This window comes from Pyxicephalus adspersus, chromosome Z (assembly GCF_032062135.1).
Source record: "Pyxicephalus adspersus chromosome Z, UCB_Pads_2.0, whole genome shotgun sequence".
NCBI lineage: Eukaryota > Metazoa > Chordata > Amphibia > Anura > Pyxicephalidae > Pyxicephalus > Pyxicephalus adspersus.
Genome location: NC_092871.1, coordinates 58,443,176 through 58,462,867, shown reverse-complemented (window position 1 = coordinate 58,462,867; position 19,692 = coordinate 58,443,176). Strand labels below are relative to the sequence as shown.

The 19,692-nt window shown below is 44.9% G+C and overlaps 2 protein-coding genes across 2 annotated transcripts in view; one reads left to right on the top strand and one right to left on the bottom strand.

The window, feature by feature from the left end:
• Positions 1-19,692, bottom strand: part of FBXW5 (F-box and WD repeat domain containing 5) — a 62,336-nt gene that overhangs the window by 25,839 nt on the left and 16,805 nt on the right. The gene's annotated exons all lie outside the window — the stretch shown is intronic.
• C8G (complement C8 gamma chain) overlaps positions 1-19,692 on the top strand; it is a 34,451-nt gene that overhangs the window by 1,712 nt on the left and 13,047 nt on the right. The window contains exons 2-3 of the mRNA XM_072431434.1: positions 1,481-1,632; positions 2,859-2,929. Coding sequence (XP_072287535.1) covers positions 1,481-1,632; positions 2,859-2,929 — 223 coding nt within the window. The remainder of the gene's footprint in view (positions 1-1,480; positions 1,633-2,858; positions 2,930-19,692) is intronic.

Below are 19,692 nucleotides of genomic sequence, written 5' to 3'. Positions count from 1 at the left end.
ATATATATATATATATATATATATATATATATATATATATTATATGAATATTTCTTTGTATTGGACTCAATACAGCTTTTTTGTATTGAATCCAATACAAAATTATTTGAATTTCTCGCTGATCCTCCCGCCCGCACCAACGCATGTACCGACATTACCGGGAAACCCTGTAGATCTCGTCTCTACACTTTGCGGCTGGAGATCCGAGGAGGATCATGTGTCCCCAGGACCTGCGGGGACCAGCAGGACGCTGGGGTACAGCGACGGAACAAGGTAAGTGGGTTTTTTTTAGTTAAAAGCTACCCTGAGTGTGACCTTTTTGCAGGTAAAAGCCACCCTGAATCACACTCAGGATTACCGCTAGGGGGGTTTATATCACAAGTATATCCAACCTGTACTTATTAATCATAGCCACATCCCTTTTTTACATAGAAAGAGACAATTTTGTGGAAAACCAGTCTGGGATTTTTTAAGCCAATATTACATCATAATTGGATCGTCAACAAACAAGAAAAAGGTTATTTAACTATAATCAAATGTACTTTATTAAATATCTTTACAATTCCTAAACTAAAAAACTACAAAGATGAAATCACAAACTAGATACTCCTGAGGGTTTTCCTAAAGGTATACCCAGTTCTACCTGTTTTGCGGAAATAATCCACTTCTTCAGGACAGCAAGATCTGGTTGTGATAATGCAGCGCTCCTCTTCCCTATTTCCTTCTGGCTACATAGGAATGAGGGAACTCCAATAAAGGGAGCCTCCATGCACGTGGAATGCTGTCAGTTCAGTGCTCAGGGGGATAGCAACAAGAGAGAGCAGGGAATACACATAATTAGGAGCCTTTGTGAGCAGGATGTGTGAATCATTGGACATTGGCAAGGGGATAATTATTTGCCATAATGCCTATATGAAATAATCCTTAGATTGCTGTTCTGTCTGCTATTTCCAAGTCATAAGAGGGGCGCTGCATGTTCACAGCCATCCTTTCCTTGCTTTCCTGAAGAAGCAGACTATTTCCGTGAAACGTGTAGAACTAGGTATACCTTTTTTGGAAAACCCTCAGGACTATCTAATTTGTGATTTTATCTTTGTAATTTTTTATATTTAGGATATTTAATGTTACTTATTAAAGTATGTTTGATTATAGCAAAAATCTTTTTCTTGTTTGTTGACTATCCTATTATGGTGTAATATTGGCTTAAAAAGTCCCAGAAACTATTGGTTTTCCACAAAATAAACTCTTTCAGATTATTACATACTTGTATTTTGTCCAATTGCTAAAACTCTCATTGTTTTATCCTGCAACTAGTAGTTACTGAGTGTATGAATCCAATTAGGAATGAAGGATCAGGTTTTTAAAAAATAGTAATTGAAAACAAACATTTCCATTTGCCAATGAGACTGTGCTTTTATGGCACTGGCTTTATGGCTTTTAATACCCTGCTCTCAAAGTCCCTTTTTTTGTGTCTCTACAGTTTGCAGGGAAGTGGTATCTACTGTCTGTTGCCTCAGAATGTAACTATCTGAAAACCAACAACCATCGTGTGGAGGCCACTTTAATTCAAGTATACGCTTCCAGGACAACCAGGGGAATAGGGGCCATGGCTGTCAGCACATTTAGAGAACTGTAAGTAGAACTGATTTTGCTCCTGACACCGAACACAATGGAGTTGTTTACGTTAAGAAATATATGCTGTTCATATGGCAAATAATTATCCCCTTGCCATATATTCCCTTTGTGTTTTTTTCTTGGCCTAGTAAACAAGGTGAATCTCTAATGGCTTAACCATCCAAACACATGCAAGGAAACTTCTGTTTTTTTTTTTGGATTTCTTTGCACATGATTGGGTATTCTTTAAAACCCATTAGCTAAACCAAGGGAATGCACTGTTCCAATGTGATAAGTCAACAGCCCAAAATACTTTAGTAAACCACCCTTATTACATCTTATTGCTACAGAGGAGGAAATTCCTTAGAATGCATATTACATGTTCAGTGTTTCTGTGTTCTGCTTTGCTTGACCTAATGGCATTAAATACATTGAAACATAGCAATTTATTGATATCATAAAATAATATTGAGTATGATAAGAATGTGCCTGCTAGTACATTAATATGCATTAAAATATCTGAGCAATGTTTAGCTAAAATAATGCAGACATGGATAACATGAACATACAAGGAACTAGGCAGTATGTAAAATTCAACTAAAATAGATTTTTAGGAAGACTGGGGAAAAGTAGAAATGTCTTTTGTAGATGTCTGTGGCAGAGTACACAAAATCAAATTTTTAATACTGACAAGACAATTAGATCTGAAGAGAATCTGAAGTGAATTCAACAACTGGTCTATTATAAACAACCAATTTTTTTGGGGGGGTCTTCAAATGTAAGGTAACACATTAGACATGTTGGAGTACACCAGTAAAATCTTGTATACAAATAATGAATCAAATCCAATCTGATTTTCAATTACTTTTTAAAGATAAAAATGACCAGAAGAGCAGAGTATTGTACATTGTACAGGTTGATTATCAATTGATTTGCTTGTTTGCACTAGTCTCCTCACTGGGGGGTTTCTCTTCTTTTTCTGCCACTTAGGACAAGTTTTAAAAAGTAAATCTGCCCAGATGGGGTACAGATCCAATATAAAACAGGGGTTCTACCTGTTCCCTAATTTATTTATTTAGTAAAATATTTTACAAAGACTTCCATATTAGGATTATCTGCATATTTTGGTGTTCTCAACATATGTGTTCAGATGACTGGTGCTAATTACAGCTTGGGTAAGTCCAGCTATTTTTAAAACTTACATATCTCTAATATTATTATTACAGTATAATTTCCTGTTACAGAGACAGCATTTGTTGGGAGATTAAACATTCCTATCAGACAAATAAGGCCACGGGTCGGTTTACCTTAAAAGGTAGGTGCTTCATAGGTAGGTACTTTATACCTATATATAGGCTTGCTAAAAGGTCATTCCACCCAAAAGTTATAGTTTGAAGATTCTAGAGAGTTAAACCACCTGACATTCTTGTATATCCTTTGGGGACTCTTGGTAAGATCTCTGTGGTGATTTACGGGGTCTGTGCACCTACTGTGGTGAGGGAGTTCTTACTTTGATTGGAGGAATTCTTTCTAACACGGACAATGTGACAGGTGGAGCGGCAACATATCAAGTTGAACAGGAACACCTAAAATTCCACCTAAAATAAGGTGGATGGGCCAGAAACTTAAATATCTCTTTAAAGAGGAATGCCAAAGGGCAATTTATATGGAACAATATAATACCGGTGTCACACTTACCTCTTCCTCACTTCCTCTCCCCTGCACATGCAGGAAGTTCTGACTCTGGGTATGCCTATGCTAGCAAACTTTATCAGTTTCACCGGCCAATCAGAAAATAGCCTCTTAAACATCAATGGCCATTTAGCTAGCTCAGACACTGCCTTTGGCATTTGTGCAACGTGTTGTTTAATTCAGTGCTTTTTCTGTCCAGCTCCTTTGTCAGCCCCTTGTTGCCCAGTCTGTTGTTTCCAGCCCATCGTCTTGAGTTCCAGTGTTCTTGTCAGTCTGTGGATATTCCTTTGTCACCTGTGCCTCCTGTTGCTTCCAGTGTCTCCTGGGTTCCAGTGTCTGTAGTGGCCCCTGTGTCACTGGTGTCTGTCTCCTGAATCCCTGGCTATTGACCCCTGGCTTGTGACCTGACCTCTCTTGCTTCCTGCCTGCCTTGACTCAGGCCTTCTTATTCTTCTGCCTAGTGATTTGGCACTCTGGTGTGCCCAAGGACTGCAATCTGGCAGCAACCAGCAGCGCAACTGTCAGGGTACAGCAGGGGAGGACGGTGGACCCACTGTGTCACCAGCTCAGTTGGTAAAGATGTGCACAGGGTGCAGAGGCTAAGCAGCTGCCTGGTCTTCACCAGAGCCTCTGGAGATGAGGATGTTGTGCTGTGGGCAACTGCCAGGTTGTGCCCCCAATGTACACCGAGGCAGGTGACTGCTGAGAGGCAGAGATCAGGAGTAGTCAGGTTAAGCCAGTAGTCAGGGCAGGCAGCTATCAGGAGTAGTGAGGATAAAGCCAAGGTTGGTACACAAATAATCAGGAGCAGGAGAATAAACAAACAGGAACCTGGAAGCAGAGCCAAAGGAATTCCTTGTTGCCCTTCACTTCCTTTTAAGGGCAGGGCCTGTGATGAGTGGAGCCATGTGACCTGCTGCATCCTATCCTACCACCAGAGGGGGTCCAGGAGACTAAGGGTTGGTGGTGTTCACATCTCCATCAGCAAGGGGAGCGCATCTTTGAAACACTCTAGTTCTCTGAGGTAGTGGAGCAGCTGACTGGGAGTCACTACCTGGACTAGGAAGTGAGCTGAGGAGATAATGCCTTAGCAGAGCTAGTGCAGGCAGCAGGGGAGTGAAAGGTGGGTGACACTGACAGGGGCACAGATCCCCTGGACCTGCAGGGATCTGTGACAGTACCCCCCTCTTAGGGCCCCCAAGTGGGGAAACTTGCCGTGGAACTCCTTGAAAAGACGGGGAGCATGGAGATCCTTACAAGGGACCCAGGAACTCACTTCAGGGCCAAAGCCTTTCCAATGCACCAGATATTGAAATGATCCCCGGATGAGTCTGGAGTCCAAAATCTGTTCTACTTCATTTTGTTCTTCTGAAGCATCAGGGTCAGGTCCAGGGGGTATAATCTTCCTAGGGAACCTATTGAGAATAACCGGTTTAAGGAGTGAAACGTGAAAGGAATTATGGATTTTTAGAGAAGGAGGCAGTTTCAACTTGTGCATGACTTGATTAAGCTGAGACAGGATGGGAAAAGGACCAATGAAATGTGGAGCCAACTTGGGAGACGGCATCCGTAACTGAATATTTTTAGTAGAAAGCCAGACCTTATCGCCAGGAGAAAACTGAGGTGCAGGGGATCTTCTCTTGTCAGCCCATTTCTTGTAGCGTAGGGAGGAGCGCTTTAATGTCTCTTGCAACTCTCTCCCAACCTGCTGAAAGTGGTCAACAGTAGCAACTGCAGCCGGAACATCAGACAGTGTGGGGACAGGAGCTGGGAGAGTGGAGTGAGAGCCAGAGACAATGAGGAAAGGGCTGTGACCTATAGACTCATTGGAAAGATTGTTGTGAGCCAGCTCAGCCCAAAGCAATAGGTCAGACCAATTACTTTGCTGTTAGTTGATGTAAATGCGGAGAAACTGTTCCTGGGATTGGTTCGTCCGCTCTGTTTGCTCGTTAGACTGGGGGTGGTAGGCAAGAGGGGAAATTCAGCTTGATGTCCAACAGGCGACAAAGGGCTCGCCAGAAGTGAGAAGTGTATGTGTAATGGTAATCCATGCAGACGGATGACTTCCTTGAGGAAGACTTTAGCCAAAATGGAAGCAGTAGGAAGAGCAGGAAGCGGAATAAAATGGGCTATTTTAGAAATTCTATCTACCACAACCCATTTTGTGGTGAACCCATTAGAAGACGGGAGATCAGTTAAAAAATCCATTTAGATATGAGTCCATGGTGGTTCAGGGGTTGGAAGTGGCTGAAAAGGACCGAGGGGGATCTGCAAGACACCTTGTGCCGAGCACACTCTTCACAAAGTCACAGACATCCTGCTTCAAATTTGGTCACCAATATTTATGGTTGATTAAGTCTAAAGTTTTGTGTTGCCTGTGGTGACCAGCAACCTTGGAAGCATGCCCCCATTGAAGGACCGCAGGGCGCTGGCCCTTTTTAACAAATGATTTTCCGGGGGGATTCTTTGTCCAGCCAGACTGGAGCCATGGGCATGATTCGATAACAAAGGTGGGTTCTGTTTCTGGGTCCTCCTTTTCAAAGGAGCGAGAAAGGGCATCAGCTTTAATATTTTTGGAACCTGTACGATACGTGAGTATGAAATCAATGCAGGCGAAGAAGAGTGCCCACCGGGCTTGACGAGGATTCAGGCGTTGTGCTGACTATAAATACTGTAGGTTCTTGTGGTGAGTGTAGATGGTTACAGGATGTCGAGCTCCCTCTAGTAAGTGGCTCCATTTCTCTAAGGCAAGTTTGACTGCAAGAAGCTTGCGATCTCCGATGGAGTAGTTCCTCTCAGCAGGAGAGAACTTCTTAGAGAAGAAACCACAGGACCTCAGCTTACCTTCCGCATTCTTCTGGGAAAGAACTGTGCCCACTCAAACAGAGGAAGTGTCCAGCTCTAAAAAGAAGGGCTGAGTGGTGTCAGTGCGAACCAGGGCAGGCACTGATGCAAAGGCCTTCTTTAATAAGTGAAAGCCTTGGAGCGCCTCCAGTGACCAGACTTTGCAGTTACTACCCTTCTTGGTCATAGCTGTAATTGGAGCAATCAGTATGGAATAATCTTTAATAAATTGCCGGTAATAATTAGCAGAGCCCAGGAACCTCTGGACCGTTTTTAGCCCAAGTGGTTATGGACAGTTTAACACATAAGAAAGTTTGACAGGGTCCATGCGCAAACCCTGCGCAGACATAATGTATCCCAAAAATGCAACCTCAGAAAGTTCAAACTGGCATTTCTCAAGCTTGGCATACAGTCTGTTCTCCCAAAGCCGTTGCAGAACCAACTTGACATGGTCCCCATGGGTAGGTAGATCCTTTAAGTAGACCAGGATGTAGTTTAGGTAGACAACCACATACCGTGTTTCCCCGAAACTAAGACAGGGTCTTATATTTATTTTACCTCTGAAAATCACATTAGGGCCTATTTTCAGGGGATGTCCTATTTTTCTCATGTATAAAAAACTATATTAATGTACAAAAATCTGTATTTATTCATGTACAAAAAATATATATAATGTTTATATATACCATTATATATATATATATATATATATATATATATATATACACATAAGCAATCAAGTGAAACATAACAAGAAAATGTGCTGACAACATAGAGTAACATGCAAACACAGAAACAAAACTTCCAAAGGTTCGTTGACCACAAAAAAAAAACAACAAAAAATATACAATGCTGCTAATGAATGAAATACTACCAAGGACCATTTGAAAAGAGAATCAACCCACCTCCTATTAGTTGTAGTGTCACACCAAAGTACCGTAGGTTAATTATCCCTGCGATTTCTTCACCCCTGGCTCCAGTGCTGTGAAAATCTCCTGCTCGCTGTCTGCTCTCTCCCTTCTCTTGGTATCCCTCTGTGTAGCACGTGACCGCACCCTCCGAAGATGACAATAGGGCTTACTTTTGGGGGAGGGCTTATATTTCACCCTTGCAAGATTAGCATGCTAGGGCTTACTTTCGGGGTAGGTCTTATTTTTGGGGAAACACGGTAGACATAAAGGAGGTCCGGAAGATGTCATTCACAAAATTCTGGAAAACCGCTGGCGCATTACAGAGCCCAAATGGCATTACTGAGTACTCATGTTGGCCATCCCGAGTGTTGAAGGCAGTCTTCCATTCGTCCCCTTCACGAATGTGGATCAGGTTGTAGGCACCGCGCAAGTCTAACTTGGTAAAGACAGACGCCCCTTGAAGGCTATCAAATAGCTCAGAGATTAGGGCAGCGGATACTTGTGTGACGAACGCCCTATCAGCCCGCACTCCTGCACATAGACTTTCCAGCACGCTCAGCAAAAGTAGGGACAACTTATGAGAAAATGTAAGGACAGAACAGTAGGCTACTTGCAGCACAGAAAAACTTTTAGTTTTTGTATGAAATTAAAAAAATAACTTTTATTAAATATACAAGAAATATAAATAAAGGGAATCAAAGGGACAGAGAAGTTGGGTCTCAACCCAATGCATATCGCCCATGTGGGCTTCTTCAGGGGATAATAGAGACCCTAAAATGATTGCTAGTGTAAGTACAGTTGTTTACAAGATAAGCATAAAGATTATATTTGTTCAAGAAAAATAAAGCATTTTATATGCATATGTTCATACAGCAACTTTTGTAGCTTTTAAAAGGCGCTATATTAGTAAAGAAAATTGTACTTTCATTACATTACAGTGTTGATAGTATGCCCAATCAAGAATAATAGCAATATATGTACATCAATAGTCGGGTATAGATTCAAATAAAGAAATATTGAGGTGTTCTACAAGAGAAAAGTTAGATGTGAGACAAAAATTTACCCATTACCAAAGAAGGATAGTAAAGATTTGTTTCATCATGCTTACTTTTATGGGTTCAGACAACCACAAATATGTTTGGGGGCTCACTGACTCATGTATCATAGGAAGATTCATTCTAACAATGACAAGGTGGATAACCTATATATAATGTAACTGGAATTTTGGTAAATAAGTAGGTAAAATTTCATCAATTCCTGTTACTTACAAGGTTGTTGAAGAAAATATTCCTTATAGAAAGGGTTCAAGAAGGGTAGAATTTCACAATCAGTATCAATAGAGGTCTGTAAATAAGTAATCATCCAAAATATAATTTAAATATAAATGGAGACATTTAAAATAGTTAATAAACTGCCATTTCAGAAATGTCCACGAGATGGCACACATGGATAAGTTATATGTTGATAGAGGAAGACAAAATGAAAGGATGAAACCTAATGTGGATCAATTGATATAGGGAATGTCTCCCGATTCTAGTAGTTGAATTCAGCTTCAGTTCAGAGGGCATGTAATCTAAATAGGAAGGCTATATATATGTAAGTACACAGTAATGTCAAAACAATGTTGCAACATCATGTGGACAAAAAAATGCCTCTAAGCAGATTTGCCAGATATAGCTTACTTTTTTATATGTCCAAGGAGTATGGGAGTAGTGGGCCCGCTGTAGTCGTCCAGGCAAAGGTCTGACGCCGCAGCTGGGCTCAGCTTAAAAGACCAATGCTGCTTGATGGGCATTAAAGTGAGCGTGTTTTTCCACATCGCACATGCTCAGTATCTAGATATGGGCAAGAGGCCTGAGTACAATTTTCTTTACTATTATAGCGCCTTTTAAAAGTTACAATTGTTGCTAAATGGACATATGCATATAAAATGCTTTATATTTCTTGAACATATAAATTCTTTTTTGCTTATCTTGTAAACAACTATACTTACACTAGCTTTCATTTTAGGGTCTCTATTATCCCCCGAAGAAGCCCACACGGGCGAAATGTATTGGGTTGAGACCCAACTTCTCTGTCCCTTTGATTCCTGATACACGTTTGTAAAAACTTTGTTGAAGGATACAGTGTATTTACCTATGTTACTTCCATTTTTTATGATTTTTATATTTCTTGTAAGTTTATTAAAAGTAATTTTTTAATTTCTTACAATACCTAAAAGTTTTTCTGTGCCGCAAGTAGCTTACTGTTCTGTCCTTACATTTTCTCAGCAATTACAAAGTTATCAGCCAGAGTCACTGCAGTGCTCAATGTGTCAATGCCGTTGACCTTAGCAACAAGATGATGTCAGTGAGAGCTGTCCCTGTTAGAATTACATGGCTTTTTTTAGGCCAACAACAGAGGTGGGACCAATACAACATTCCAATGACAGCCGGGGGTGTCCACATGGCTTATGATGCTTTGCGGACACATACCAAAATGCCTTTGTTCTAGCTATTATTAATAATTTCACAAGTACAGGTTTTATGAACTGCCAACCCCCAGATTGTTAATCACCCAAAAAAATGAGTTCACAGAGACCAAACTAGGCACGTCTGGGACTTATGGTTCTCCGGGACAGGCTACATATGGTTTCCAGGCTTTCCTGAGGCCTAGGAGAATAGTCCTTGGTCTCAAAAATGCTCACCATAACAATCCAACTACTAATCAGTCAACTACTAGTTTATACAGAATGGTATATTGGAAATATAAAGATTATGCATAAATGTGTTTCAGAATAGATCTCAAGAGTTCAATCAGGGCAACTCTACTAGCCTTATATGAGTTTTATGACACCTGTAGATACAGAACCCAACTTTTACAATTGTTGCTGTAAACTATAGGATGATGGTTGTCGGATAAAGGAATATCTGATAAGGGGAAATTTATGACCCTCAGCAAATCCCCAGTAAGGTCTTGGCAAGCTAGGCTGAGGTGAAGCAGCAGCAGAAAAGATTTGCTAGACAGGAAGTAGCCTGGGCAGACACTCCTGGAAGCAGGTAGCACTCCATGAAAGTATGTCTCCGGTGCTCCATTCAATGACAGGCCATGTCTGCGCAACAATGGCAACCCCAACAAAACTGGATGGACGATCTTGGGAACCACCAAAAAGGAAATAGCCTCAGTGTGCAGGGCCCCAAGTTTCATTGTGAGTGGCATTCTGGATGCAGTCCGGTGGAGCAGTGCCATTAACCGCGGAGACCACCAAAGGCTTGGATAGGGGCACCACAGGGATGTTGTGAACAGAGACCAGTTGCTGGCTGATAAAGTTTCCAGCAGCGCCTCAGTCCAAAAGGGCTTGGTGTCTTTCTGATGAGATGCAGACAGGAAACGTTATTTTGGATGGTGGTGAGTAATAGGTTTGCCTAGGGAACCCTCTCCCCATTTCCCTAGGCACTGGGGTTTGGGGCCTTCAATAGGCAATTTAGCTTGTAGTGGCCCTTCCCAGCACAGTACAAAGGTCCTAATGATTGGGGCGGGTCTGCTGTTCTGGGGTAAGTCAAGCATGGTCCACTTGCATAGGCTTAACTGTTGGGAGAGGGGGTCTTAAGAAAGTGGGAGCCAGTTATTAGGTCGCCCCTTTTTCTGGGTTTCTCAAGCCCGCTCCTGAAAGTGAATATCAATCCAGATGCAGAGAGACACCAGGTCATCAAGAGTAGGGGGGGGGGGGGGGGCCAAATCACGACCAGCAAGCTCATCTTTATTATGACCTGAAAGCCCCTGCCAGAAAACTGCCACCAGGGAGTCATTGTTCAATGATTCATTGTTCAATTTAATTTGAACGCCAAGGTACGGAACTTCACTGCATATTGGCCTACCGAGAGGGAGGCTTGATGTAGGCCCTATATTTTTGAGGACGCAGAAGAGGCCTGGCCAGGTTCATCAAAGACCTTGCTGAAGGTCTGTAGGAAGGCATCAAAGTCCTTCAGGATTGGATCGCCCTTTTCCCAGAGGGCAAAGCTCAAGCAAGGGCCTCTCCCAACAACAAGGAGATGAAGAAAGGCACCTTGGTTCGCTCTGTGGGAAAATTCAAGGGCTGCAATTCCAGCTGTATTTGGAATTGGTCAATGAACCTCCGACAGAGCTTGGAGTCACTGGAGTAGCAGGAGAGAGTAGGAATCTGAAGTGCTAAGTATTGTGGCATTGTGGCTGAAGCTGTAGTGGGTACAGGAGTCCCAGGTACAGGGGCTGGAGTTGCAGTCGCAGAGGTAGGAGACTAGTTGATGGCAGATTGGAGCTTATTCAGACATTCATCACACCTTTGGAGAAAGTCCACAACTTTCATTTGAAGAGACTCCTGTTTCTGAATCCCCTCACATAGGTCCTGCATGGAATCAGGCAGAGGAATGTCAGAGGGGTCCATGGCTTGAACAAACTGTCATGGTACTGCAGGGCAGGATGGTGGACCCACTGTGTCACCAGCTCAGTTGGTAGAGATGTGCACAGGACGCAGAGTCCAAGCAGCTGCCTGGTCTTCACCAGAGCCTCTGGAGGTGAGGATGTTGCACTGCGGGCAACTGTCAGGATGGGGCCCCTGTGCACGCCGAAGCAGGTGACTGCTAACAGGCAGAAACAGAACATGGTACCAAAGTGAGGAGCAGAGAGTAGTCAGCCAAGCCAGAGGTCAGGGCAGGCAGCTATCAGGAGTAGGTTAAGCCAGAAGTCAGGGCAGCGATCAGGTGTAGTGAGGGTCAAGCTGAGGTTGGTACACAAAGAATCAGTAGCAAGAGAATAAACAAACAGAAACCTGGAAGCAGAGCCAAAGGAACTCCTTGTTTAGGCAACTTCCTGTTGCCCTTCACTTCCTTTAAAGGGCAGGGCTTGTGATGAGTGGAGCCATGTGACATGCTGCATCCTATCGTACCACCAGAGGAGGTCCAGGAGACTAGAGGTTGGTGGTGTTCACATCTCCACCAACAGGGGGAGAACGTCTGTGAAATACTCTAGTCCTCTGAGGTAGTGGAGCAGCTGACTGGGAGTCACATGACCTGGTCCAGGAAGTGAGCTCAGGAGATAATGCCTTAGCAGAGCTAGTGCTGGCAGCAGGAGAGTGAAAGGTGGGTGGCACTGATGGAGGCACAGATCCCCTAGTCCTCCGGGGATCTGTGACAGCAACATCCTCACTACTTGGCCCTGGAGAAGACCTGGTTACTACTTAGACTCTGCGCCTTGGCCCTGTCTCCCCAAGCATGACAATTGGTCCCTTGGCTTTCTAAACAACCGTTATATTTGGTGGCATGGATTCTTTTTATGATCCATTAAATTGCTCTTGAGCTCCCAAAGGTTTTTTTTTTTTTTTTAAATCATGTACATGTTTTCCTATGAAGCAGGATTATGCAAAATCTTTATTTTTAACCTTGGTGATCCCATTCTTCAGATATTGTAATCTCATTCATCATGAGTCCCTCAAATCTCAAATGTCTGAATCCTAAGCGATAAAATGACTCTCTGGGGCTTGCAAATGACAGACAGATACGGACAATGACACAAGGACCCTGCTCAAAAAAGCTTACAGTCTACGAAAGGGGGATCCATTGATCTCGTGAGTGGTGGGCAGATGAATCTGTTGATGCTCCATGAAGGTCCTGCAACTTCCATTAAATATAGGGAAACTAACGGGATTGATTCAATACTCATAAAGGATTCTGGTTCTTGCTGAAATAATATCAAGCAGTGTTTGCAGATTTGTTATCTGCACATTTATGCTGCAAATATGACATTTTACCACATGTCATGCACTAGTTAAAGCAATTGGAAAGGCCAAGAAAAACAAGTCCATTGTTATGTTCATGGGATCAGTATGAGATGTTTTTTGCTTTTAGTGTAGAAAGATTGACCAATCCACTCTCTCAATGTGTAAATAATAGGTATGTAAAATCCCCTCTATGGTCTAAGAATGAACGTATAGAAACTGAAAAAAGGGGCAAAGAGACGGGTGTTTTTGGCTGTTAAGGAATCAAATATTTTGAAGCTTTCGGGCAAGTAAATTTATACAAGAACTGTATTGGTGTGTATCTATTTCTGAATAAATAGTCATGGGATGGATACTACTGGACTAGACTCATAACCTCACTCATAACCTCATCACACGCACGGTTACAAGACTTCTCTAGAGCTGCTCCAACTCTCTGGAATGGTCTTCCTCGTCCTATTCGGCTTGCTCCTACTTTCTGCTCACACTGTCTGTATTAGTCTGTCATTTGCAATCCCTATTTAATGTACAGCGCTGCGTAATATGTTGGCGCTATATAAATCCTGTTTGTTAATAATAATAATAATAATAGACATAAAACACCTAAACTAAGTATTGGTATTGTAAATTGGTGTATATACAAAAACTGTATTATTGTGTATCCATTTCCCATTAAATTGTCATGGCATGGATATTTCTAGACTAGACACCTATACCTAGGTATTGGTATTATTGTATTTTTAGTAGCTAGTCGAAAATAATGTCTCGTTACCCAAAGCAATTAGCCTCATAAGCTTCCTTAGGGATATGTACCAGATGTATATGCTTTCTTGTGTTAGTTGGATGCACTTGAAATAATAGCAGTATGGTATAGGGTTGAACATTCGTTGTATAGTCCAATATTTACAAAGTGTCTGTGTGTGCAAGGAGCTGGTAGACTCGAATTAATGTTTGTGACATGCGGACCAGAATGTTAAAAGTCTTGTCCAGGTGTTGAAAAAGAAAAAAATAGCTTGAATGCTTGCTGGGAGCTCCCATGTAACTATAACAAGAAAGTGTGGAACTTAATCATTAGTCTTCTATTGCTGTTGCCCATTCACTAAAGGGTAGGATCGAGCTAATGAGATTTGTAATTTCAATCTCAGGGTTGAATCCGGCTTTTATCGGAGTCACGGAATCGGACAGTGCTGAAACTGGTGTCCTTGGGGGAGATAAGTCACACCATCAAAGAACTCTTGTCTGCTTTGCACAGAGAGGTTAAGGGGTTGGCTGACGTCCTCCCGGCTCACAACAGGCAACGTAGTGTGTGACAACAGGGCCAACCTTGTGGCCGCGCTGCGCATGGGCCGCATTAAAAATGTGCCCTGCTTTGCAAACGTACTGAACCTAGTGGTGCAGAAGTTCCTCCGCACGTACCCAGGACTGCAGGACTTACTGAGACAAGCTCGCTCCATCTGCAGCCATGTCCACTGATCCCCTACTGCTGTCGCAGCGCTTAGCAAAATCCAGCGCCAACTGAGGCTTCCACCATATAGACTCATTTGTGACACTGTGACAAGATGGAACTCCACCCTGCACCTGCTCCAGCGTCTGTGTGAACAAAAGCTAGCCATCTGCCATTACTTGGTCAGCACGGTGCATGGATGCAGCGGGACCCTTGGTACAGCCACACAACTGAGATATTTTACTAGTGACCAGTGGCTGCAGATGGAGACGCTGTGCAAGGTACTGGCCCCCTTTGAGCAGGTCACAAACGTTGTGAGTCAGGAGAGGTCAGGCTGGAACGACGTCATACCCATCATCTTTCTGCTTGATAATACCCTGTGTGGCCTGATGGAAAGTGGCAATGGGAGAGGAGGGGAAGAAATGGGGGAGGACGATGAGGGTGACATTACACTGCCAGCACCGCACAGCCAGCATCAGGATCAAGAAGGGACAGTGGCCAGCATCAGGAGTTTCAAGAGGAGGAGAAGGGGGAAGATGATTATGATGATGATGAGGAAGACCATGTTGGGGCTGCTGGACAGGACCCGTCCAGCCTACATTTGTGCTGTCACGCCCCAGGCATTGTGCAGGCGATAAAACAACAGGAACTGCTGCATCTTATACAGGTGGAGGTGGGTGATGAGTAGGAAGATGTTTTGACACCTATTGAGGGACAGGAGAATGAGCCCTTTCATATGTGTGTCCACATGTTGAGATGCCTACAGAGGGACCCCCACATTTGCAGCATCAAAAAGCAGGATGATTACTGGCTGGCCACACTTCTGGATCACCGCTACAACGACAGAATGTCACAGTTTCTACCCAACCGGGCGCAAGAGAAAGAAAAGGTGGACCGCCTGAGTCGAATACTATGCAACCGGCTGTGTGAAGAGTTTCGCACACCACATTCCTCACAGGGAGCTCAGGCGGACACTGCCTCCACCATATCCTCCTGTAGCAATAGCAGTGGCAGCAGGCCACAAAAATCCAAAAGCCTAGGTCAAGGCATTTTCTGAATGCCTGGCAAAACCTATTGGGGCCACCTCAGTGGAAGTGAAGTGCGGGGGCATAACCATTGGGAACGGATGAAGCACATGTTGCACGATTACGTTGGTTCTTTTCTGGCTGGAGGTGGTGGTGGTGTTGACGACAGCAGTTATGAGGAGGATGCCTGTCCTGACAGTAGTGACGCCATTCATTTGTGGGTCAGCAGGCTTGAAATCTGCCCCCAGTTGGCACAGTATGCCATTAAGCTTCTTTCCTGCCCGGCATCCAGTGTTCTGTCTCCAAGAACCTTCAGTGCCCCTGGCAGAGTGGTTACAGACAGCCCATCACGACTGTCGTCGGAAAATGCCAATCGCCTCACCTTGAAAATGAATGGAAAGTGGGTTACTAACAACTATCATATCCCTACTGCAGATGTCACTGATTAACTGACACAAGAACTCACTGGCAAAGCAAGATGCCTTTGTGAACCCACACTGCTCCTGGCTGACAGGGTAGCTGGCTATCACCAACACCCTGTCAGCTGAGCCTGCCTCGGTTGAATTTTTCTGCGAGTTATCACAACGTCCAGAGGTGGCATTCATCGCCAATGTCATGCTTGCCATTGTGCCAGCTAGCAATATACTTTACATTTCAGCTGCTTCCGGGAGGCCAACAAACTGCAGATGAAAACCCCCAGTACTGCCACACTGATAGGTACTATTGCCTTTGCTTAATTTTTAAACTAACTATTGTAAGATCGAGGGTAGGCATTCATGTCATCCACTTCATAATGCAAACTAGCAATGTTGTGTACCTTCCTACCGCTTGCGGCACTACAGACCACAACAGTGCTGGCGCACAAAACATCTTAGTCTTGCCCTTCTATGTTTATTCACATATTTCAGATATTTGTATTACACACGTCTAGGTGGCATTGACAATGGACTACACTCAGCTCTAGATGCCAGTTACCAATGCGGTCCCCACTCCGTCTAAGGGCCCACCACCTCTTCCTACTGCTGCCACCTGTCAGTACTCAATTCAGTAAAACTGTAAACTTCTGGGTGGCATTGATAATGCACTACACCCAGCTCTAGATGCCAGTTACCAATGGGGTCCACGCTCCATATCAGGGCCCACCGCCTCCTCCTCCTGCTGTTGCTGCTGCCTGTCAGTACTCCACTAAAATTGTACACTTGTGGGTGGCATTGATGATGCACTACACCCAGCTCTAGATGCCAGTTACCAATGTGGTCCACGCTCCATATCAGGCCCACCGCCTCCTCCTGCTGCTGCTGCCGCCGCCTATCGGTACTCTATTCACTAAAATTGTACACTTCTAGGTGGCATTGATGATGCACTAAACCCAGCTCTAGATGCCAGTTACCAATGCAGACCCCGCTCCGTCTCAGGGGCCACCGTCTCCTCCTCCTGCTGCTGCTACCGCCTGTCAGTACTACATTCACTAAAATTGTACACTTCTGGGTGGCATTGATGATGCACTACACCCAGCTCTAGATGCCAGTTACAAATGCGGTCCACGCTCAATCTCAGGGCCCACCGCCTCCTCCTGCTGCTGCCTTTCAGTACTACATTCACTAAAATTGTACACTTCTGGGTTGCATTGATGGTGCACTACACCCAGCTCAAGATGCCAGTTACCAATGCAGTCCCCTGCCTGTTTTAGGGCCCACTGTCTCCTCCTGCTGCTGCTTCCGCCTGTCAGTATTGCATTCACTAAAATTGTACACTTCTGGGTGGCAGTGATGGTGCACTACACTCAGCTCTAGATACAAGTTACAAATTCGGTCCCTGCTCCATCTCAGGGCCCACCGCCTCCTTCTGCTGCCACCTGTCAAAACTCCATTTACTAAAATTGTACACTTCTCGGTGGCATTGATGATGCACTACACTCTAGATGCCCGTTACCAATGTGCTACCCGCTCCGTCCCAGGGCCCACTGTCTCCCCCAATGCTGCTGTTGCCACCTGTCTACTCCATTCGGTAAAATTGCACAGTTCTGGGTGGCGTTGAGGATGCACTACACCCAGCTCTAGATGCCAACATGTTACCAATGTGGTCCCTGCTCCATCTCAGGGCCCACCGCCTCCTCCTCCTGCTGCTGTTGCTGCTGCCGCCTGTCAGTACTCTATTGATTGATATTGTACACTTCTGGGTGGCATTCATCATGCACTACACCCAGCTCTAGATGTCAGTTACCAATGCGGTCCCCGCTCTGTCTTAGGTCCAACTGTCTTCTTCTGCTGCTCCTGCCACCTGTCAGTACTCGATTCACTAAAATTGTTCACTTCTGGGTAGCAGTGATGGTGCACTACACCCAGCTCTAGATGCCAGTTACCAATGCAGTCCCCGCCCTGTCTCAGGGCCCACCGTCTCCTCCTGCTGCGGCTTCTGCCTATCAGTATTGAATTGTACACTTCTGAGTGGCAGTTATGGTGCACTACACCCAGCTCTAGATGCCAGTTAGCAATTCGGTCCAGGATCAATCTCAAGGCCCACCGCCTCCTCCTGCTGCCACCTTTCAGTACTCCATTCACTAAAATTGTACACTTCTGAGTGGCATTGATGATGCACTACACGCAGCTCTAGACGCCAGTTACCAATGCGCTACCCGCTCCGTCTCAGGGCCCACCATCTCCTCCTGCTGCTGCTGCCGACTGTCCGTTCTCCATTCATTAAAATTGTACACTTCTGGGGGGCTTTGATTATGCACTACACACGGCTCTAGATGCCAGTTACCAATGTGGTCCCTGCTCCAACTGAGGACCAACCGCCTTCTCCTACTGCTGCTGCTGCCGCCTCTCAGTACTCCATTTATTAAAATTGTAAACTTCTTGGTGGCATTGATGATGCATTACAACCAGCTCTAGATGCCAGTTACCAATGCGGTCCCCGCTCCATCTCATGGCCCATTGTCTCCTCATGCTACTGCTGCCACCTGTCAGTACTCCATTCACTAAAATTGTACACTTCTGGTTGGCATTGATGATGCACTACACCGGGCTCTAGATGCCAGTTACAAATGCAGTCCCCGCTCCGTCCCAGGACCCACCATCTCCTTCTGCTTGTGCTGCCGCCTGTTAGTGCTTCATTCACTAAAGCTGTACACTTCTAGGTGGCAGTGATGGTGTTCTACACCAAGCTCTAGATTCCAGTTACCAATGCTGTCCCCTCTCCGTCTCAGAGCCCACAGTCCCCCCTTCCTGCTGTTGCTGCTGCTGCCTTTCAGTACTACATTCACTAACATTGTACACTTCTGGGTGGCATTGATGATGCACTACACCGTGCTCTAGATGCCAGTTACCAATGTGGTCCCTGCTCCATCTCAGGGCTCACCGCCTCCTCCTCCTGCTTTTGCTGCTTCTGCCTGTCAGTAGTCCATTCACTAAAATTGTACACTTCTCGGTGGCATTGATGATGCACTACACCCAGCTCTAGATGCCAATTGCCAATGTGGCCCACGCTCCATCTCAGGGCCCACCGCCTCCTCCTGCTGCTGCTGCCACTTGTCAGTACTCCATTCACTAAAATTGTACACTTCTGGGTGGCATTGATGATGCACTACACCCAGCTCTGGATGCCAGTTACCAATGCAGTCCCCTCCCTGTTTTAGGGCCCACTGTCTCCTCCTGCTGCTGCTTCCGCCTGTCAGTATTGCATTCACTAAAATTGTACACTTCTGGGTGGCAGTGATGGTGCACTACACCCAGCTCTAGATACAAGTTACAAATTCGGTCCCTGCTCCATCTCACTGCCTCCTTCTGCTGCCACCTGTCAAAACTCCATTCACTAAAATTGTACACTTCTGAGTGGCATTTTTAATGCACTACACCCAGCTCTAGATGCCAGTTTTCCAATGCGGTCCCCGCTCCGTCTCAGGGCTCATCAGCTCTTCCTGTTGCTGCTGCGGCTTGTCTGCACTCTATTATTGCGGTCCCCACTCCGTCTCAGGGCCTATCGTCTCCTCCTGCTGATGCTGCCACCTGTCAGTACCCACCACCTCCTCCTGCTCCTGTGGCTGCTGCTGCCTTTTAGTACTCTATTCACTAAAATTGTACACTTCTGGGTGGCATTGATGATGCACTACACCTATCTCTAGATGCCTGTTACCAACGTGGTCCCTACTCAATCTCAGGGCCCACCACCTCCTCCTCCAGCTGTTGCTGCTTCCGCCAGTCAGTAGTCCATTCACTAAAAATGTACACTTCTGTGTGGCGTTGATGATGCACTACAACCAGCTCTAGATGCCAGTTACCAATGCAGTCCCGGCCACATCCCAGGGCCAATCACCTCCTCCTGCTGCTTCCTGTCAGTACTCCATTAACAAAAATTGTACACTTCTGGTTGGCATTGATGATGCACTACACCCAGCTCTAGATGCCAGTTACCAATGCGGCCCTTGCTCCA